Raw genomic sequence first — 20665 nt, 5'->3', positions numbered from 1 at the left:
CTGCAGTAAGGTAGCCTCGCTAAGAAAATATCAAAGCCAAAGCCGTGTTCGGATTAGCGCCTTGTCAGCCTTGCCTTCCCTGCACCCGCGCCCTCAGCTTCAGATTCTAGATGCAAGTCAATATCTTGATTGACACCGGGCTAGCTAATCACTTCAACTCATATCTCACTAGCCCTCTGTTGTAGTCTCTTCATTGTGCGCGCCTCATCGCTTGCTTCTTTCCCTTCCCTTTGACACATGCTGTCTACCGTGAATATGGGAGTCTCTAACCTCCACTGACAGCGAACCAGCCTCGATCGAGCTCTGCAACCTTTGAGCTACTCCACAAGCTTGGACACCATCCAACAGTCCTTTCAAGCACTGACTACCTTTGAGAATCTGTATAATATCTGCAAAATCTGGCAGTTATGGAGTTGGCGCAGAGTCTTGTGCGCTCTTGCATACGATCATTCTACGAAACCAAGCACATCCTGGTCATAGATGCGCTGATTATTCACTCGGCGTATGTCTCTCTAGCTAGTGTAGCGTCTCCAAGGTTCCGAAGCTGACAAAGGATAGTTTGCGTGACGATGACATGGCATATCTAATGGGCATGAATACCAAGGAGCTTCACAAGCTATGTGGCCGTCTGAAGGAGGATAGGTTTCTCGCTGTGTAGGCACATATCGCTGATCCTATCTCCGTATAGCAGCTAAAATCTCCACAGTCATACTCGCCAAGAGGCAAAAGAAGGCCAGCAACGCCCCATGAACAGAACCTATTACTACATCGACTACAGAGCGACCATTGATGCAATAAAGTGGCGTGTCTACCTCCTTAACAAGCAAGTTCAAGGCAATACCATTCCAGAGATCGAAAGAAAGGAATACTTCTGTTTGACCTGTAAGTCCGAATGGACACAGCTCGAGGTCCTTCACAGATGGGACATGGCCAGAAACGGCTTCCTTTGTCAGCGATGCAATAGTGTTCTTAAGCATGACCCCGACAACAATAAAGGTGGGCATGAGCAGTCTACGAAGTATCACTCGCAATTCAGATTTATTACCGAATTGCTTCCTAAGATAGACGAGGTTATTATCCCAGAAAACACATTCGATCGTGCGATGGCATCTCAGCTCAAGGTGGTCCGAGACGAGACTAACCCTGCAAATGAGACTGCACCGGTAGATTTATCTGCTTCCAAGCCAACAGCTGTTCGTGGAATGGCCAATGCAAGCAACACAGCTATTTCGGTCACGCTTACGGCCTCAGACGGGCCAACGGAAGCAGAGATCGCTGCTGAGAAGGCACTGAAAGAGAAGACTGCCGCACAGAATGCTATGCCAATGCACTTCACTCACAGCACCGTTACCGGTGAGCAAGTCAAGTATGGTCCTGGAGCGTCAACCATCTCTACCTCTGAAGTTGACAAGAAAACCGACCTTGACACTCCATCTGGCACTGCAGAGGGTACCGAAATCGATGACTACTTTGCACGTTTGCGTGCGGAACAGGCAAAAGAAGCAGAACGAGAGCAAGACGAAGAGTACGAAACTGACGAAGATGACGACGAAGACTTTGAAGATGTGGTGCCCACCGGTTCTGGTGCTGCTACACCTACAAGTTCAACCATTGACTCCAAACCAACCTCATTTCCATCAACCGGTCTTGCCAATATCTTGAAAAAGGGCGGTAGTGCTTCTGGTAGTGGAACGAGCACGGGTGCAACAAGTCCGGTGACAGGACCAGCTACACCAAATGAAGATGGCCGGCCCGCGAAAAAAGTTAAAATCGAATACCCATCTCTACACGAAAGGGATGAGGACGAAAGCGAAGAGGACATGGAATTTGAGGATGTCTGAATGTCGCGGCTTTTGTAGTCTGCCTCACTCTGCAGAGAGGGAGATAGCTTCGGGAACTTGGTTGGCGTTTGGGCATTGGGATAATGTACACATGCACTCATCCAATCCTTAGATTGAGCCCTTACGAACTGGGCTGCAAAAGTCCGTGCGGTTCAGGCTATCTCGCTTGAATAGGAGACTCGCTTTTTTGATGATATAGCCTAGTTGTAAAGCTTTGTATTACTATGAAAATATATTTAAACTGAAATACCTTCTAGGATATAATATTAAGGTATATAAAGAACAATTCTCTTAACTACGAATATCTGATTTCACCTTCTAAGTTCTTGAAAAAATAGATTTTAGTAATCTTAAGCCTGTACCGCACGGACTTTTGCAGCCTAGTTCGTTACCCCCTTCCTTTTTACCGGGATCTACATACCAATGCCGGACGAAAAGGTTCGTACTGCCTCTGGAGATATTATAAATGTATAAAAGACGAATTCATTCTTGAATAATGATTGTCAAACTATTTCGAGGCTATGCAGAGTATACTATATGCGCGAATTTAAGCAAGCTTAAAGTGTGCAATCCTCCAAATCCTATTGATCCTGAGAACGTTCTAGATAGTGAGGCTTCTTTGATATGGACTTCCACTCTGTACTACGTAATAGGAACCAGTTATAATTCTACAAGGGAGGTTTATTTAGAGTGGAAAAGGTTGCATTCTATTCGTGTGTTCTAGAGTAGGGTAGACTACTTAAGTAGAGTCAGTGCTCACGTGTTGTAAGCTAAGCCGAAAGTACCTTAAAGGAAAGTGCTGCCCTGGGTACACTGTCCTAAAACAGTCAATTCAAAATTAATTGCTAACAGTCACCTAGAAAAATATTAACAGTCCCCAGACGGTAACTTAACTGTCGACTACGCAACAACTGTAGGTATAATAGTGTACTCAGTCCCGCGCTCCCCTCTATGGTAGCAAGCTCCCCCCTCTCATCACGTGGATACTTTATCCCCCTGTCAATACCCAATATTCCCGGTGTTTATTGATGACCACCAATGGACTTTCTGCCTTGATTACGTGATCTCGGTAATGCTGTACAGTAACTGATTACGAAAGCTCAATATGAAAGGTATGCTCCAGCCGGTGAACACCAGCAACGAGCGGAACGATGAGATACCTCTGAAGCCGCACACATGTGGGATCCATTCTAGCCAACAATGGATACTGTAACCAGTTTTCTTTACGAAGCGCGTTTCGCTCAGGTCTAAAGTTATTTGACGTTCGCAGAATCGACCATTACTGCTGGCAACCGAGTATTCTAGAGCTCTGTTCAAAGTGCAACTTTCAAGCACCCGGTATCGAACATTCTCCGTCTGGCATCAGATTCGATGAGATGGCCGTGAACTTCCCGCCGGTCTATATTCTCAAGAACGGCTTCGAGTCAGAACCCGATCTCCTTCACAAGATCGAGGAACAACTGGGCAACATCAAGTACAATGTCAACGAGACCAAGCTGTTTCTAGGTATCAGCACTACCAGGGGGAGAATTGCATATGAATTGCGAAAACTAGGACTTTACACAGCTGATACGACACAAGACCTATCAACCCCTGTTAAAGATGAGGATAGTGGAGGGGCAGGAACCGATGGTGAAGATCCAAGATCAGCGGCGAAGAAGCGCAAGGCAATCACCCATGAAGATTGCACAAAGGCTATCTCTCTGAGCACAGATGCAGGCACACCGCCTGCCTCAGATACCGAGTCGCACATGGAAACGCCAAGTCCCAAGCGTGGTCGAAATGCACCTAGAAAATCACAAGCTTCAAGCAAGACAAATGCCAATGACACGGTCAAGGTATACAGGCTTGAATGGTTTGAAGATTCAATCAAGTCAGAGAATCTGCTCCCGAGAGAGCCGTATCTGATCTACGAAGGCAGAATTATCTCAAAGCCGACTCAAAAGGTGGCAGGCTCAAATCAGCCCATGGACAAGGCCAGTGTCTTGTCTCGAGCAAGAGCAGACACCCCTCTACCAGCAGGACCAAGAAATCACGTTTATCGCCATAAGAAGACGGATAGCCAAGCGGTTCCGGTTCTCTACCAAGAGGATACAGCGGATCATGAGCATGAAGAAGAGCTTCCTGAACTTCCAGGCTATTTGCGCACAACATACTCCTGTCAGCGTCCTACACCCATGCATGGCCCCAATGATGAGTTCATCAGGCTACTCAAGATCATCAAGAAAGCACGCATAATTGATGAAGAGGAAAAGAAAAGGCACACATACCATTCAGCTATTGCCTCGCTCGCGGCCTATCCATTCACGATAACGTCCCGTAAGGAGGTCATCAGACTACCTTGCTGTGGAGAAAAATTTGCCAATCTCTGGTACGAATGGAGTAAGACCGGACGTATCAAAGAAGTCGAAGACATTCTTGAAGACCCCCGTATGAATATTCTGAACATTTTCTACGATATCTATGACGTCGCCGCTATGACAGCTGTGAAATTCCACAATAATGGATGGACAGACCTTGATGATATCGTTCAGTATGGCTGGTAAGCTCATTCATTTATTAACCCTACTGATATTCCTATCGAAGGTTATATACTGATTCCGCTACCGTAGGGGTAGCCTTTCAAGATCGCAACAGATTGGTGTCAAACTCTACGATGACTTTCAGCTGAGAATACCACGTGCTGAAGTGGAAAGTATCGGTAATATCGTTCTGGACCATGCCAACAAGTTTCGAAAAGGATTTCAAATGGTAATCTGTGGCGGATATCGCAGAGGCAAACTAGACTCGGGTGATGTAGATGTCATGTTGAGCCACCCAGACGAGGATGCAACCGAGGATCTCATTCGAGATCTCCTAGATAACTTGGAAAATAATGAATACATCACTCACCAGCTTCAAGTGTCCTCGAAAACTAGCGACAGAGGTCAGTCTCCCCTTGAATGGAAAGGTAGCATGCCAAAATCTGGTACTGGCTTCGACTCGCTTGATAAGGGCCTTGTGGTGTGGCAGGATCCGGAGTGGCCAACCAAGGAAGAAGATCTGAAACAGAACCCGAAAGCGAGAAATCCCAACCCTCACCGAAGAGTGGATATCATGATCACACCATGGAAGACTGCTGGATGTGCCGTCGTTGGATGGACTGGAGGAACGACTTTTGAGATGGATATCAGAAGATACTGCCGTCATGAGAAGAATCTCAAGTTCGACAGCAGTGGGATTCGGCGTCTTGATAATGGGACTTGGGTTGACCTAGAGAAGGGCGGTCATGATATGCTCGAGAAAGAAAAAATGGTCTTTTCTGGGCTTGACTTGGAGTGGAGAGAGCCCACGTTGAGATGCACGGATTAATCTTTATGAAAAATGCACCCATAGCCGGAAGCTTTAACTGGCCAGGTGCGTACGATAATGATGGTGGGGAAGGACAACCAGGACTACCATTGTGTCCTTTCGACTTCCTTGTTTTCCGTGTTGGCTAGGCGTTTCGTGTTTCTGGGGATCACATTTCAAGTAGTTAGGAATGCTGAAAGCTAGCTTAGCAAGTACATAAGTACATAACTGGGCCATGAGATAGTATAAATCCCAATCAAGCCATATAGCTTGCTATGCGAACCCATGTTAAGAACCTCAAAGACGGCTTTTGTTTCTCAGCTACGTTCTTTCGACCTGCGGAGTTCGCTCACGACATAGCTCCGTAAAGTCCCACTCGGTGCAATCCGAGCATTTCCAATGATCTACCAACCCAGAATCATGGCAAGTCCGTTGTAGCCCGTGAGACCTAAAAGTCCAAGTTGGAACAACCAGAACGTAATGCCATTGTATCTGCCCTTTCCAGTTCCTCCTTTGCAATAACTAGGTTGACGTCAGCAAAGATTTTCCAAATAGTACTTCTCCATATCCTTTCCACATACCCTGTCATGTAGAAATATCTCGACACACTCCATCCCAGGCCAAAGACTGCTGCAGTAAGAGGAAATCGAAGGCCAGCCAGGATCAAGCTTCCTAATGCTGTGACTTGGTTCTCAATGAAATGCGCGTGTGCTCGCTGGGCGCAATTGAATTTGACAGCTGCGTCATCTGTTCGGGTGTCAGGAGCATAGGCTGCGGGGTACGGTACCTTCGCTGCCTTCCTGTAGTTGCCAGTATTGACTGTGTGGATGGCGTTCATGACGAATGTCGAAGCTGCGGCGAGGAGGACATAGCCGTAATTGGGATCGAGCGTGATTGTTGCCATTGCTGCGGTGGGCTGCGGTGGGCTGCTAGAACCTGATTGGAGTCGACGATCGATGATGGCTGAGCAGTCGAGCAATTGGTGGTTGGAGAGACAATAGAAATAACTGGAACAGAAATTGAAGGGGGGAGGGGGGAAGGGAGAATAAATTGAAATCGATCGGGTTTCTCGCGATCAAGGCTGTGTGTACTTCTGTAGCGTGTTGCGTGTTGCAACTTGCAAGTGACATACTATCTAGGTATATTTAGGTAATTTACGTGGCCTGGAGAGATTGTTCGCCCGCCTGCCAGGAAAAGTGTCCGAAGCTAGACAAGACATGGTACCAAGACCAGAGGCGGAGCAGATACAGTACCGCTCCGCTGTAGTAGTAAATTCACAATACTGGGCCGAGCCGAGGGGAATTGAAACCTAGCGAGCCTACCTTAGGTACTTTAAGGTACCTTTACCTAGCAGCCCCGCCTCAAGCCCATCATCCTCACTTACGAAGCCGTACTTTAGGTACCTTGCCTACATACTTGTACTTGTACTTGTAGTGACATCCTTCCAACCATGGAGGAGAAGGGGGGACGGGGGGGGACGAGAAGACGAGGGTCCCGACTACCGAGTCCCAAGACTCCCAAGTCCCAACAGTAGGGTTGCCGTTATTCGTTAATAGAGAGATTTTAATAATTAATGGGATTTAATGGACTCACTCTATTATTTGTTATTTATTAAGCACGTGATTAGAATAATATAAATCCGACCTAGTAGCTAATTAGAAGCTATAAATTATCGCTTATTTAGTACTACTGTTCTCTGAATAACCTTAGCTTACTACTCTCTCTCTTTACTTATAGCTCTTTTAATTTTATTAATATCTCCTTACGAACTATACTAAATTATTAAAATAAACTATATTCTTAATCTCTTTTACTTGTAGATCTATTCCTACTTTATTAAATACCCTGTGATTACTAAAAGAGAGAAAATAAGCGAGTGTAAGTATTACTATAATAAGATAGCTTAGAATATTATAAATAGCTTACGACTATATATTAAGAAGAAGTATATAAAGTTTAATTAAACTATTATTAAGAGAAAGAGAAACGTAATAATTACTAAGTTCTTTATAATATAAAATAAGTTAGCTAAAGAGCTATTCGTAATTACTATTCTTACTTTTATAGCTAATTTTAACTAATTTAAGTCTCTAGAATAGGAGGCTCTATAGAAGAAGCTTAAGTTCTTACCTTTAAAACGTTTAACTCTTTGAACTACGTAGCTTCCTTAAATTTATACTAATATTAAAGCTATAGTTTAAGTTATAGCTGACTTATCTAGTTATATTTAAATCGTTTCTAATAGCTCCTTAAATATTATAAAAGAAAAGGTTAAGAATATCTCTTTCTTTAGTAGTAACGAATTATATTATTAGTTAATGAAAGTTATTAGTTTAATAATAGTAAGAGTAGAATAGATTACTAATTATATAATTAAGGAGGCTATAAATATTATAAATAGCAACCTAAGTTAATAGATTACTTTCTTATCTGATACTAATTTAACTTAAAGAGCTATTTAGTTAAAGTTAAGCTCTTCTTCTACTATAAAATATATCTATTTTATTTTATATGATTCCTATAGCCTTTAATTACTATTAAAAGATATTCTGTTTCTAAGTATAGATAAGAATAACTATAAAATCAAGTTAAAAATCTCTACTTTTTAAGCTACTTTTCTTAGTACTATTATTACCTTCTTTTTATAGTTAAGGAAGGAGCTAGTATTCTTTTAAGAAGGTATTAATAAAGTGAAAGCTTTTATTATAACTGTACTAACTTACTAAGAAACTTAATCGCGTTAAGTTAACTCTATCCTTATAAATAAGATTAACTTACTTAATTATAAAGATAAACCTTATATAGTAAATATACTTAAACCTCTCTTTTCTAACGAATCTAACTTCGATCGATTATTTTAACTCTCTTAGATTATTAAGCCGATCTATATTTAGTAAAGCTATTCTAAATTAAATAAGCTAAAGCTCGTATATATTTTTCCTTAATAGATTTCCTTATAATAATATCTTCGTAATTAAGCTTAACTAGGCGTCTCTTACTTTTAGCGTAATATATAAGTATACTACTAGAGAGTTAGCTATAGAGGATTAACTGATTAATTAAGTAAGTAAATCCTACTTATCTATATCGCTACTTACGCTTTTCAACTTATAAACTACGCTATTAAACTCGCACTAGAATATCTTTAAAAGCTTAATAATTACCTTATAGAGAAAGTTAGTATATAAGAATAAGAATAATATTAAGACTTTTAGAATAAGAAGAATAGCTTCTATATTATAAAATTAGCTTAAACTGAATTTATAGATAAACTAAAGTACTTTTAAACTATATCTGTACTTATTCTTACTTCTTTCCTTCTGTAATTTAAAGCTAATTAAGTTATCTAGAGACTATACGCTCTTACGCTATTAAAACTCGCTCTTAAACTTCTTTACGTAACTATAAACTCTATCTCTTTTAAACGAGCTTTCTCTATAATTAACTTCCTCTATATAAAATTACAGTCTCGATTAAAGATTAAGGAAGTTAATATAATAGCGTTTATATATATAAATTTAAGAGCTTTACAAAGGATAAGAGGTAACGTAGATTAATATAAGGAAGAGTTTAAAGCTCTATTAGATAAAATATTATTAAATTTAGAGGATTTAAGAACTATAACCGCTAATATTAAAGATAATAAATAAATACTATTTAAATCGTTTATATTCTTGATTTTACTATATAAAATTACCTTTAAATAAAGATATACACGTATATTAAATATACTGAGGTATACTAAAGTCATATGAGTTATTAAGCCTTTTATCTGTTATTAATTAATAAATAGGGGGGGTGTTAATAATCTATTATTATATTAGCGTTAACCCATCCCTACCCAACAGATATTAGATGTCGTGCAGAAAGCGGCTGGCTGCTTGACCCTGTCAGCATCTTAACCGCTGCACTGCAACGCACCGCACAGCACCGCACCGCACCGCACCGCACCGCTCCACTACTACTGGGCCGCGCGACGCGACGCAACATCAACGTGCCAGGTTTAAGCCCAGCACCGAGGGACGGCAAGGCAAAGATATATTTAATCGTAGGACCACAGACCCTACCCAACCGGCAAAGCTGCGCGACAATTAGTGTACCAACCTACCTAGGCACGGTATGCCCATTTTGCCGTCGGACCATAACGTAGGACTCTGGCACGGTGATCTGTTTTTGAGCCCCGGGCTGCAACCTTAAAACAAACATGCCTCTAAGACTCCAAAGACAGCCTGCCTGGAGCGCGAGGAACCAGCCGCAATGGTTCAATGAGGACAACAGGTGACAAGCACGCAATGCGCGAGATAGTTATTGGTGATGAGCTTGGAATATCACCAGCGCTCCTATCATACCTTGCCTTGGAAATCAGAAAGCGCCGTGCTAATCCTGTTCTAGGTATTCTTGGCAGCAGAATAATGGAACGAGACTCCCAGCCTGTAACAGCCCACAATCAGTGACTTAACGCTGCCCGCCGACGAAAGTACAGGTACCCATCCAACACTGATGCTCCCGCTTGGGTGGAGGACAAAGACGAGAATTTCAGTATCGGAATGGCCTTTTCGCATCCCTTCCGCTGCCATCTCTGACAGTTCTGCGGTTTCAGCAGCCTCAAAGCATCAGCGCAATGCCCCCCAACTACGGGAAGCCAAATGAATCACTTGTGCGGCACGTCTAAACCTCGATTCTGACCTATTTATTTTACTACTTTCTAGCAGTATAATAACACTCTCAAATAATAGAGATAATATTTAAAATACAGTTGTTTTTTTGATATATTTAGAATTAATATTAAAAGTAGTTTCGTAGTAATATAAGAGGGGTTAGAAATATAACTTTTTCAAGTAGAGTAGGATTACTGAAAATAGCTGACTTAGCTTTGCTATAAGCTATAAAGCTCCCTACCTACTCTACTTATAGTCCTTATTTCAACTCGGTTAGTATTAGTATTAGAATTAAAAACTCTATCAAATAGTAAGTATACTTTCTTATACATGTAGTACAAAATCAAAGTATAGGCTTAGGCAGAATTAATTATTAAGTGTTTACAAGTATGAAATTGGACGTTCCGCACAAGTGATTCATTGGCTTCCCGTACCCAACGGCGACAAAGAATATGAGGCTAGCAATTGTCCGCTTTGGAGAGGCCAAAACTAGTCTGTAGCCAAATGAGAAGTTGACTTATAGCGAAGCTAGGATATTCCTGGCTTGGCGAAGGAGAAATGAAGGGGATGGGGCAAGCATCTACATGACCTGTTGTATAGCCCTCCTTCGCTTCACTGGCTTTGTAAATCCAAACCCCGACAGTCTGGCCAGGCGCCCTTACAAAGGGATATGGATTGTAATGGTGAGCCCAATAGCTCCGGCAGAGTGAAGGTTGAAGACAGCCAACCGAGGGGTGGAGGGTACACGAGAACTCTCCAGAAGCCGCAACAATCAAACAATCGTGACGAGACTACGAGCCTTAGTGTCCGTCCGAAGAGAAAGCAAAATGAGGTTTGCAAGGTAGTCATCATGAGGAGGGAACTGCAGACACCAGAAAACCAATTGCGCCGATGTTTGAGAATGCTGCATGAATACCTCCGTATTGTGGCAGGGCCACCTGATTTTGCTGTTTAGGTGGTAGTGCAGTGCAGGTAGGTCATATTACCTGATGCAGCTAATTTGTGAGACTTGGAGGTTTGAAGTCGCCATTCCTTTGAGCACATAAAGTCAACAATAACACTTAAGAAAATCACGATGAATACGCTCTGAGAGAGATCCTATCTGATTTATTCTTTTCTTCGCCTCTTACTTGACAAATCTCGCACTTCAGATATGTGATATCTCGAGATTTGCTTAATCCTGATCTTTGTATCAACGTACTTTCTTGTGCTTTAAGTGCTGCCTCTCTTGTTGTGTGGGTCTTCGGGGTTTGGCCCGCCATAATATCAGGTCTGGCATAGAGTCAGAGCTATGTCAAGCTCTGCATTCGGTGATACCCACGCATTGAAATGATCTGCTGAATAAGATACCAAGATGGTAACAATATAAGCAACGGCATAGGGAAGAACCGTCATGAATTGTGAGGTGAGTCCCTTGAATTCCAAAGCAGCAGTAATGTTTGGATTGAAAGGCGACAGACAGGCTTGAGAAAGGGTTCGAGATGCCAAAGCAAATCCAGGATTCTTGGTCATTATCCTTTAGCAAGCTGGAAGGGTGTAGGCAAACTGCATAATGGACGTTAGAGCCGCCAGTCAGTGAATGTTGCTTCGCCGGGACGCGTACGAAATTTGTAAGTCAGCTTTACTCTTCTACGGTTTTCTCTGCAGCACTCTCCGTGGCAGAATAGTCCCGAGACAAGAGGGGGAAAACGGCCGTAGCAGGTACAGCCATGACCTTGCCGGGCAAGTTCTCGTCGTGCCACTGGGATCCTCCCGATCTCAACCGGAAGGTTGCAAGTGCCTTTTGGACTGCGTTCAACCACCACGCGGCCTCGCGATAATCTGGTAGGAGAATATAGACGACGACCGCCGACAAGGACGCCAAGGTGATGGTGGAGTCAACAAGCAATAGAGGCGAAGGTATGTCTCTGGGAATATGTGTAAACATTGACAATAGGAACAACCTAACAGGTATACCTTCGAGCATAAAAGTTAAACGCCATGCTAAAAGACCATGAATGCCATTCGTACGGCCACTGGTAAATATCTAGGTCACTCGAGCTGCAATATAGACCAGATGAAGTCAGAGTCCAGATGGAGTGGGGGCATTTAATTATCACCAACACGCCATAGGCAATGGCACCGCTGACTGCGCGCAGAAGAAATGGATTATTTGATTATCCCTTGATGCTGAGCTTCTCGAGCATTACAGGAACGTATATCATATCCACTATATGCCTATCCATAAATAACAATTCGCGCAGAGAACTTACCTGCACCAGCGAGAGTTGCATATGCTAGAACAAATGCGACCCGTATTGACATCTCATTAGTTCGATAAGAGAATTCAAATAGTAGATAAGACCAGGGAAGGGACCTATTAGCTGTCATGCGAGCAGTTTCGTAGCCAGAATGAGTTCTACGAACCAGCTTCAAACATTGCCAATGTGGAGCGGACCATCGTCACATCGGCAATCTTCTGAACGCCACCTAGGCTGATCGTGACGACATCTCTCAACAGACAGTAAGTCAGTGGTGATGGAACGCACTAGATGAAAACATCATACCACAAGAACATCAAGAAAGAGGTCCATATGCTTGGGCTCGGTTTTTTCTTCTTCAGGAGGTAGTTGGAAGGCGCATCGAACATGGCATATGCAACCAAGAACAGCATCAAAGCAATTCTGACACAATCAGTCATCATTCCGAATGTCTGAGAACTGGCTCACTTACATATACTGATGGTTTGTCGCCTGCGTCTCCGAGAGGAGATTGTTCTGTGTATCGGCGTTCAGAGTTCTAGCATTACCTGTTGCGCAATTTCTTGGTCAGTTGGTGGCACCAGACATATTTGAACAAGTAGGCACCAATGTTTGACCGGTCTGGGCATGAGACATATAATACTGAGCAGAGGGGACAATGCGAATGTCCTGCTTCCAGAGCAAGGCCTTGACCTCTGCTCTGTGTTCCGGAAACCTCCACCCGCAATCCCCGCTTCGCTCTACAGCAGAACAGTGAGCTTCAATTCAACTACTGACCATGTTTCTACCTACTGCTTCGTTATTCAAGTCGACAGACTTCAGAACCTCGATTTTCGCCATTTGGAACCCAGTTCAGGCATTGGCAGGCACGTTCTTGTCCATTTTGAGAAGTAAGTCGATTTCGATTTCGGATTCTGCAATTTCGTGGGATATGATATTATCCCAGAATTTGGTGTTCGTGGGTTGGAGGATTTTCAGAGCGGGAAGCGGCGCTGATTATCTCTTCCCTCTAAGATATTGGTGGGAAATACACTTCCGCTCCTACCTTTGACAACATCTCCACGTTCTCCTCGCAGTAGATCAGCTGGACCTTATGATCTCCCGTCGAATGCGTATAAAAGAGTGCAATTCAACTTCATGCATTTTAGATGTACGATGCTCATACTATTTTGAACACTTTGCTAATTCCGATGGCGTGAGTTCAGACGTCACGGCACCAAATGCTTGCAACGGAGGAATGACAGCTTTAGAAGCCAGCATGTATTTCACTAAACATAAGAACCACACCGTGTACTCGGTAATTAAAGTGGATAGTGGAGTGAAGTATTAAACCAACATGCTCTCACCTGTCATCCCGGACTGACGACGAAAGGAGGCGTTGTGCTTGATTTGGAACATTGCGATACTTTAGATTGAACAACAAGGGTTGCTTGATGGCTCGTCTAAGATCTCATCAGTAGCAGTGATATTCGTGGCCAAGATGCTCTGTTGTCACCCATAGTGTCAGAGAATCTCAAGTATAGTCAATAGTGATGCTCCTGCCTGACATTCGGAAATATGGTGTATTCAGGGTTCGTGCTACACGATAAGAAATATGATAGTATAGTCGTCGGCCTGGAGACAGGTGTACCATGAATGACTCCAGCCTTCTGGATAAACCTGGTATTCGGACGTGGAATATATTAATTAATTGCGTGAGTGGATTTGCTTCCCTCCCAAGGTAGCGCTCTAATTCCCTTGGCAGCAATGGAATATGTGTAAGAAACGAAGTGAGATTTGAAATTCAGATATCTAGGATGTTTGCCAAGTCTCTTCGGAGAACAAATGCTTCGGAGCAAGACAACATATCTTTACCTCAAGCTCAGATGCATTTTAACCTGTAGCATTCCCTTGCGCATTTGATCAATGAAAAAGACTGAGATTGGAACCAGAACACTGCAGCAATAGTGGATAAAATCTCGAGTCCACAACTGCATCTCGTAAAAGCTTGAACTCGGTTGAATATACTTGGACAGGCGAGGGGAAAAAGCCTTCAACACCAACAGATTCAGCCACATCTCGCTAAAGACGGCCAACTAAAGCAGACGGTCTGTTACACGAGGCACGGCTACAATCTACAGACATCGTCATGAATCGCTGTTAGTCCTAATGCATGTGTACTATTGGTGGAAATTGCAAAAAGCTTCCAACCCATGTTGTTTTGGGGGGGGGGGGTTGTGAGACTAATGGTGTCACAGAAGATAGCAGGCAGATGGATATGCGGCTGGGCCAGCTGGCTGTTCTGGATGACAGCATGTTTCAGACTTTTTACTTCGAATGACGTTTGTATCATACAGAAATGTAAAATATCTGATCCAATACTAAATGCTCAGCGAGCCAGAGTATGGAAGCCCTTTTGTACCAATAAAAAGCTTACATAAGACGTACCGTAAGTTGCCAATGTCTGACGACTTACGGGGCCATACCTGGTTTGACTGATTTCGCAGGGTATTGTCTGGATCATGTTCATCGAAGAGCAGTTCTTCTCGGCAGGTTCCTCCTAATATCTCCAAATAAACAAAAAACAAATGGCATACCAAGACAGAAAGAGTGCGACAGGTGATCCTCCTATTTTTGTTTGCTAGTCCGATACTTCTTTCTGCAGTGTAATGCACATTCAATCACGCTCGCAAACTCTTTCATTGCATGTTCCACACTGGAATTTTACCATCGTGTCGGATCTGCCATCCACTTCTCATATGCGCACAGGCTTTTCTCGTGATCTGTACCGCTTTTTGAGTTGTACTCGAGGCTTCATACTCCAGATGTCCGGTGCAAATAACTGCAATCAACGAGCGTGGGACATCAGAGATAGGCTGAGCTAGTGCCATGATCATCGATATTCTTGCATGGTACTTGCGTGGGTGACTTTCCTTGCGACAGTCCCATGGGTAATAAATGCCACAAATGGAAGGAACAGGCAGTAGAGAGAAAGACCTGTACATCTGACCAAACACAGACGAGTGAGGGTAGCGGGGCAGAAGTCGAGCAGGGCAAAATCAAATGGGAGCATGATGTATTTTCTTTTCATTTGTTGATCATGGCAAATCAGCCCTTCTTGCCGGGCCGTTTTCTTGCTGGTGCGGCTCAACTGATGCCTGTGGCAACCTCCATTCATCGGCACTTTCTGCATACCTCGTTGACCTGTCACTGACATGATAGAGATGAGATAGAAGGAGTCCCTCGATGATAATTGACGCTCAGGTGATGTACTTCCATAGTAAATATAGTGGCCCCAGATTTCACTTGAACTTCAAGGACTTCTTAGGCGGACCGTCATCTCCTCCCATATGCGTTCGCTTGTTTGTATTCGCACGACAATCCTTCTTGTAATGAGGGCCGCCGCAGTTGTAACATGCTGGAACTGGTGCCGACTTTCCACTCAAACTAGTCAGTCCATTCAGGTTGACTACATCTTTTCTCCTCTTCTTGGCTAGCTCCTCCGCTTCAGCTTTCGCAGCTCTTTTCTTGGCCTTTCTCTCCGCTCTCGCTCGATTTGCTGCTTCCTGGCGAGAAGCTTTGATGAGGGCACCTGTTGGGTCATGCGAATCGCTATCTGAACCAGAGGACTTTGATTCGTCATCTTCATCATCGGTCTCTGATGAATCCTCCATGGAAATGTCTTGTTGTTTCTGAATATGTTAACCTTGGCTGCGAAGACGGATGTTGATGATTCCGTACCTCCAAGACCTTATTAAATCTGCCGAAACTTCTGCGTCCGACCATGGAGGTATGGTCATCGGATTCATCGTCCGTGATTCGAAACTGAGAAGGTGAAGTGTCGAGGTTCGCAAAGCCAGTCTGGATAACACGTAGTGCCAGCGTGGGGGATGGTGCCGAGTGCTGCTGATCCTCAAAACTCAAGACCCATCTGGTATCGCCAGCCTCTGCAGCTTGCTTTTCCAAAGCAGATTGACGCTTGGCTTCCTCACTGGCCAGTGCGGCTTGAATAGCTTTCCTATCTGCAAGTGCATCAACGTTGACTTTTGATGGCGTACCTGTAGATGACAAGTCTATCCGCCGACGCTTAGGGGATGGTTCATCTGGAGAAGGAGGGGCTGCGGAGGGGGAGGAGGAGTGGGCAGCTCTTTGCATGAATTTCATTGTCAAAAGCCGTGATGACATTGCTTTCGGAGCGCTGCCGGGAGTGCTTGCAGCGGACATTGTGAAGGTGACGGCGGCGAGTCAAGGGAAGATAAAACTGTGCTACTCGCAAAATACTTGGCCGTACTGTTTGTATAGTTAGATGGTCCACACAAGAGCATGCAGTTCAGGCATTGTCGCGAAGTCGCAAAGTGCCAAGGAGATGTGCAGCTCGTTTTCAAACAGACTGGACGGTAGGGAAAGTCTAAATGCTTAGTCAGCCAATTAGGAGCTTCATCCAACGCGCGCAGCCAACGTCGCACCTCGGGCAACTGAAGTGCAATTACCACTACAATGCTTTCTACCGCCAGATCAAGAGCGGTTTGGCAGCTTTCCAGGACAGTTCAGTCCTCGGCGAGGCGAGCATACTCCTACTCTGCAAACGACAAGCAGGGAATCAACACACCTGCGAATTCTTCGAAGCCAGTGCCCAACGTCTCCAAGACCAACGAGATACCAATTGAGTCATCTCAGAGCGATGCTACTTTGCAGGAGAATGCGGCTGAGGGTGAGAGGGTGAGGGCACAGCAAGCACCAAACAGAGTTGCTGTCTGGTCGCGGAGTCAAAGCCCCAGGGCAAACGCCATGTCAGGACCTAGATTCGAGCAGACTGTCATGGATCTACAGGTGAGCACAATCTTCCTGGAGAAGCTTCGGATCTTAACAGACGAACCTATGCATTTCATGCTAATTCATTCCACAGCCTCAACCACAAGCTGCCATCAATCTGATCCACCAGCAACCAGTTCGGTGGACACACGACCGAGTTGTAGTTTGCGACGGTGGTGGAGGGCCGTTGGGACATCCTAGAATTTTCATCAATACCGACAAGCCGCAGATCTGTATGTGTGAATACTGTGGTTTGCCTTATGTAAGTTTCTCCGTGGTAGGGTATCATTATCCCACATCTCCCGAGCACAATCAGCTGCGTGGAAGCCAAAGCTCATGTACAATACAGGCAAACGAACATCACAGAAAGCATCTTGAGTCTCTCCCAAGCACTACATACCCGCTTTCTCCACAAGGAAATGCTGCCGAGGTACCTGAGTCTCAACGCAATACGCACGAGGCTCTGGGACAAAGATGAGCGGATGTTTTATAGGAGTTCAAGGAAAGTCAACACTGTAAATATGAAAGATTATACCAGGCTGCAGACTACCATGATTGTGCTTGTGAATGTTATCCAGTGCTCATCCTACATTTCCATGCTGAGGCTCAGAACCTTCAGTGAAATAAAGCCTGGTCAAATGCGAACAAATTTTCGGAATGGCTTTGGAGGGAAGCTCCAATTCCCGAGTACTGCTCTCAATTTGTCCCTCTAAGAGGATGTTTGGGATCAAGCAATTCTTGGTGTCGGCGGAATTCATGAGAGGGAGACTAGACTGTAGCCGATCTTAACATCAATTTCTGCTTGTAGCTTGCCTCCTAACATAATTCGCAATGACGCAAGTTCGCTACATTCTACGAGTACGTTCATACCATACTGACCTCGATAGGCGTGGCAATGTCCTGGGGCGTTGGCGTTATCAACCATACCCTTGTCGCGTACCCCTACGCTATCACACCGCCAGCGGCAGAAATCAACAGCTACAGCTGGGTACAGTACAGGTTTGAGTAGCAACTTTCTCATTCCAGCTTTCCTCATCTCGATACCCCCAAAATGTCGACCATAACAACCACGGCCCTTCAAACCTCCTACCCTCCGATCCTCCCCAAATCCTTCAACGGCAACCAATCCCAAACAATCCGACTTTACCCCCTCTCCAACTACACCTTTGGCACCAAAGAAACCCAACCAGAGGAAGACCCCTCAGTCCTCGCGCGCCTCAAGCGTCTAGAAGAGCACTATGATGTCCATGGTATGCGCCGTACCTGCGAGGGTATCCTCGTCTGCCACGAGCATAACCATCCTCATATCCTGATGCTGCAGATCGCCAACGCCTTCTTCAAACTGCCAGGCGACTACCTCAAGGAAGACGATGACGAGATCGAGGGGTTCAAGATGCGATTGAATGAGCGCCTGGCCCCTGTCGGTTCGCAATTCAGCGGTGAGGGTGTCAACGAGGAGTGGGAGATTGGTGATACTCTGGCGCAGTGGTGGAGACCGAATTTCGAGACTTTCATGTATCCATTTATTCCAGCACATGTCACCAGGCCGAAGGAATGCAAAAAGTTGTATTTTATTCAACTTCCGCGACAGAGTAAGTAACGAACGAGTTACTATATTGATTTCAGACTACTGACGCTTCTGCAGAGGTTCTGAGTGTCCCAAAGAACATGAAGCTACTCGCCGTCCCACTATTTGAGCTCTATGACAACACAGCAAGATACGGTCCTCAGTTGTCTGCAATCCCACATCTCCTCTCAAGATACAACTTCGAGTTTGTGGACGAGAATGGTCAAGTTGTTGCTGTTACCCCAGGAGGTGGACCCGAGGATGGATATGTGCCACAAACCAAGGTCCTGGCTGGAGGTGACGAGGAAATGAAGGAAGAGAATGGGGTCTAGGACAACTGTTTCTTTTATGAAATGGCATGGCGTTTAGAGTTAAACAACTTCGGGTGTCTGGATTTGACATCAATTGAGGTTGTTTTGGTCAATCAAGGGGCGGGGGGGATTCTGTCAAAATGATGGATGTAGAGGCTGCGAATGCCTCAAATCATGGATTACTTCACAAATAGACACGATATATGCCTGCGAAACCACCGCGTGTGCCATAATAACCAGGCCACCAACTCCAGACGATATTCCCTTCAAGATACTCAAATCTCCCAACCCCTCGTATCATCACATCTTCTCTCCCTGAATGGTAGCCACTACTTTCCGCTGGTGTTTACTTGCTCTAAACTCCAGATACCAGATACCCTGCCATGTCCCCGTAGCCAGCTTGCCATCCTTGATGGGAATAGTAACACTTGCCCCAATCAACGCACTCTTGATATGTGCCTGCCAAACAAGTCAGCTCAAGCTCGGCTCCAATTCAAGCCCCAAGTCTCTGTCGTAAGACTTTCCAGACACCGCATGTAATGCTTATCCTCCCGCTCCTGATCATATTACATCCAAGTGCCAAAACTCACAGGCATATCATCTGGCCCCTCAGCACTATGCCTATATAAACTACCTTTCCTGTCCTCTGGTGCAATCCTGTCCAGCGCATTACTCATATCTTCTCTGACATCCTCATCCCAATTCTCATTCAAACTGAGCGCACAAGACGTATGCTGAATGAAGAGATTCAGCAGCCCAACTTTATAGTTCTTGATCTCGGGGAGGTCCTTGACGATTGTGTCGGTGACGAGGTAGCTACCTCGTGATTTCGAGGGCAGGGTGAGTGATTTCTGGAACCAAGACATGTTTGGTGATTGAAGGATACAGTTCGATGGGCAGGGTGGTGATGCCGGGTTGTGGGATGATTTTGGCAGGTAAGTCGTTGGCGTTAGGAGGTACAGGGGAACAGACCAAAGGAGGTGGAATAGATTGGGGAAGAATGCTAAAAGGAGTAAAAGGAGGAGTGGAATTGTAGTCGCAAAGGAAGTGGTTGTTGTGGTAGAAGATGGCATCTAAGTTCCGTTTGTGCTGAATTGAGCGAGAGGAGCTTCAGTGGGGTTGAACGTCATTCACAGCCAGTGACAGGGATCAAGATCATCGTCAACTACAGCTGTTCTTAATCGTCGGCGTAGCCCCCCTAGAGACCTATACTACTACCAACCCCCCCCTCTGGTAGTCGGTGGAATAGTTTAGACGTTTTCACGTGACTTAATATCTTATATCACTAAAATATAACTTAATAGAAATCTACTTGAATTAATAGCTATATAAGGCGATATTTATACTAAAGATTATTAGAGATATATAAGATTATAAATCGGAGGTTAGTAGTCTAAATAAGAGTATACTTCCTATAAAATTATAATATAATCTGCCTTTACTTATAGAGCTTCCTTTTTACTTTATAAAGCTAACTCCTACGTAATATATAAATCTCTATTAACTAAAGCTTAAATATATTAGTAAAAAGATCTAGCTCTAAGTAGCCGCCGGCTAGCCGCCGTAGGCGCTATTTTCGCGATTTTTAGCCTAAGTTATATATCGATTAATTTAATAGCTAGCGACTCCTAAGGCTATATATAGTAATTTTAGCTAGCGCCTCTAGCGCCCTAGGCGCTTTCGACGCTATAGGTGCTTATAAGTCTAATTAGGACTAGCGTATAAAATAAAAGTAGGTCCGTTTTTTATATTATATAAGGTATATTAGTAAGCTTACTAAAAGCTTTAATAATACTAAGAATACTAAGAATACTAAGGATACTAAGGATACTAAGGATACTAAGGATACTAAGGATACTAAGGATACTAAGGATACTAAGGATACTAAGGATACTAATAAGAGTATATCTTATAAGGGGGTATTATT

The 20665-nt window shown here is 44.2% G+C and overlaps 9 protein-coding genes across 10 annotated transcripts; 4 read left to right on the top strand and 5 right to left on the bottom strand.

Annotated features, from left to right (window-relative positions):
* Nucleotides 1–124: 124 nt before the first annotated feature.
* On the top strand, nucleotides 125–2062 carry ONS95_010278 (uncharacterized protein). Its single transcript, XM_058503864.1, has 3 exons — nucleotides 125–502; nucleotides 559–654; nucleotides 707–2062. The coding sequence occupies exons 1-3, from the start codon at nucleotides 408–410 to the stop codon at nucleotides 1839–1841; spliced, it is 1326 nt and encodes a 441-aa protein (XP_058360577.1). The 5' UTR covers nucleotides 125–407; the 3' UTR covers nucleotides 1842–2062.
* A 599-nt stretch (nucleotides 2063–2661) lies between these two features.
* ONS95_010277 (uncharacterized protein) lies at nucleotides 2662–6746 on the top strand. The gene is made up of 3 exons (XM_058503863.1): nucleotides 2662–4383; nucleotides 4454–6508; nucleotides 6560–6746. The coding sequence occupies exons 1-2, from the start codon at nucleotides 3218–3220 to the stop codon at nucleotides 5190–5192; spliced, it is 1905 nt and encodes a 634-aa protein (XP_058360575.1). The 5' UTR covers nucleotides 2662–3217; the 3' UTR covers nucleotides 5193–6508; nucleotides 6560–6746.
* On the bottom strand, nucleotides 5576–6075 carry ONS95_010276 (uncharacterized protein; the record flags this gene model as incomplete). Its single annotated transcript, XM_058503862.1, has 2 exons — nucleotides 5576–5693; nucleotides 5753–6075. 2 exons carry the CDS (start codon nucleotides 6073–6075, stop codon nucleotides 5576–5578), a joined length of 441 nt encoding a protein of 146 aa, XP_058360576.1.
* A 4704-nt stretch (nucleotides 6747–11450) lies between the features above and the next one.
* Nucleotides 11451–11756, bottom strand: ONS95_010275 (uncharacterized protein; the record flags this gene model as incomplete). The annotated part of the gene is made up of 1 exon (XM_058503861.1): nucleotides 11451–11756. One exon carries the CDS (start codon nucleotides 11754–11756, stop codon nucleotides 11451–11453), a length of 306 nt encoding a protein of 101 aa, XP_058360574.1.
* A 600-nt stretch (nucleotides 11757–12356) lies between these two features.
* ONS95_010274 (uncharacterized protein) lies at nucleotides 12357–12909 on the bottom strand (the record flags this gene model as incomplete). The annotated part of the gene is made up of 4 exons (XM_058503860.1): nucleotides 12357–12492; nucleotides 12542–12617; nucleotides 12713–12809; nucleotides 12862–12909. 4 exons carry the CDS (start codon nucleotides 12907–12909, stop codon nucleotides 12357–12359), a joined length of 357 nt encoding a protein of 118 aa, XP_058360573.1.
* A 2441-nt stretch (nucleotides 12910–15350) lies between these two features.
* Nucleotides 15351–16272, bottom strand: ONS95_010273 (uncharacterized protein; the record flags this gene model as incomplete). Its single annotated transcript, XM_058503859.1, has 2 exons — nucleotides 15351–15740; nucleotides 15790–16272. The coding sequence occupies 2 exons, from the start codon at nucleotides 16270–16272 to the stop codon at nucleotides 15351–15353; spliced, it is 873 nt and encodes a 290-aa protein (XP_058360572.1).
* Nucleotides 16273–16545: 273 nt separating this feature from the next.
* On the top strand, nucleotides 16546–17338 carry ONS95_010272 (uncharacterized protein; the record flags this gene model as incomplete). Its single annotated transcript, XM_058503858.1, has 3 exons — nucleotides 16546–16878; nucleotides 16955–17122; nucleotides 17210–17338. 3 exons carry the CDS (start codon nucleotides 16546–16548, stop codon nucleotides 17336–17338), a joined length of 630 nt encoding a protein of 209 aa, XP_058360571.1.
* A 573-nt stretch (nucleotides 17339–17911) lies between these two features.
* ONS95_010271 (uncharacterized protein) lies at nucleotides 17912–18759 on the top strand (the record flags this gene model as incomplete). Its single annotated transcript, XM_058503857.1, has 2 exons — nucleotides 17912–18452; nucleotides 18506–18759. 2 exons carry the CDS (start codon nucleotides 17912–17914, stop codon nucleotides 18757–18759), a joined length of 795 nt encoding a protein of 264 aa, XP_058360570.1.
* A 195-nt stretch (nucleotides 18760–18954) lies between these two features.
* ONS95_010270 (uncharacterized protein) lies at nucleotides 18955–19981 on the bottom strand. 2 transcript variants are annotated; one of them, XM_058503855.1, is made up of 2 exons: nucleotides 19329–19981; nucleotides 18955–19197 (listed from the first exon to the last, which is right to left on the bottom strand). In XM_058503855.1, exons 1-2 carry the CDS (start codon nucleotides 19809–19811, stop codon nucleotides 19039–19041), a joined length of 642 nt encoding a protein of 213 aa, XP_058360568.1. In that variant the 5' UTR covers nucleotides 19812–19981; the 3' UTR covers nucleotides 18955–19038. The 2 variants fall into 2 exon arrangements, with proteins under 2 accessions (XP_058360568.1, XP_058360569.1); XM_058503856.1 differs by having other exon boundaries at nucleotides 19373–19981.
* Between the last annotated feature and the right edge of the window lie 684 nt (nucleotides 19982–20665).

The sequence above is a fragment of the Cadophora gregata genome (genome assembly GCF_030347475.1).
Source record: "Cadophora gregata isolate MNR1 chromosome Unknown scaffold_4, whole genome shotgun sequence".
Classification (NCBI taxonomy): Eukaryota; Fungi; Ascomycota; class Leotiomycetes; order Helotiales; family Ploettnerulaceae; genus Cadophora; species Cadophora gregata.
This window is presented reverse-complemented; position numbering and strand designations above follow the sequence as displayed.

Coding starts and splice junctions, on each gene's coding strand:
- ONS95_010270 (XM_058503855.1), bottom strand. CDS start 19,811: ATGCCATCTTCTACCACAACAACCACTTCCTTTGCGACTACAATTCCA. Junction 19,198..19,328: donor AGGGGCCAGATGATATGCCT/GTGAGTTTTGGC, acceptor CTTGTTTGGCAG/GCACATATCAAGAGTGCGTT.
- ONS95_010277 (XM_058503863.1), top strand. CDS start 3,218: ATGGCCGTGAACTTCCCGCCGGTCTATATTCTCAAGAACGGCTTCGAG. Junction 4,384..4,453: donor GATATCGTTCAGTATGGCTG/GTAAGCTCATTC, acceptor CCGCTACCGTAG/GGGTAGCCTTTCAAGATCGC.
- ONS95_010278 (XM_058503864.1), top strand. CDS start 408: ATGGAGTTGGCGCAGAGTCTTGTGCGCTCTTGCATACGATCATTCTAC. Junction 503..558: donor GCGCTGATTATTCACTCGGC/GTATGTCTCTCT, acceptor GACAAAGGATAG/TTTGCGTGACGATGACATGG. Junction 655..706: donor GAGGATAGGTTTCTCGCTGT/GTAGGCACATAT, acceptor AAATCTCCACAG/TCATACTCGCCAAGAGGCAA.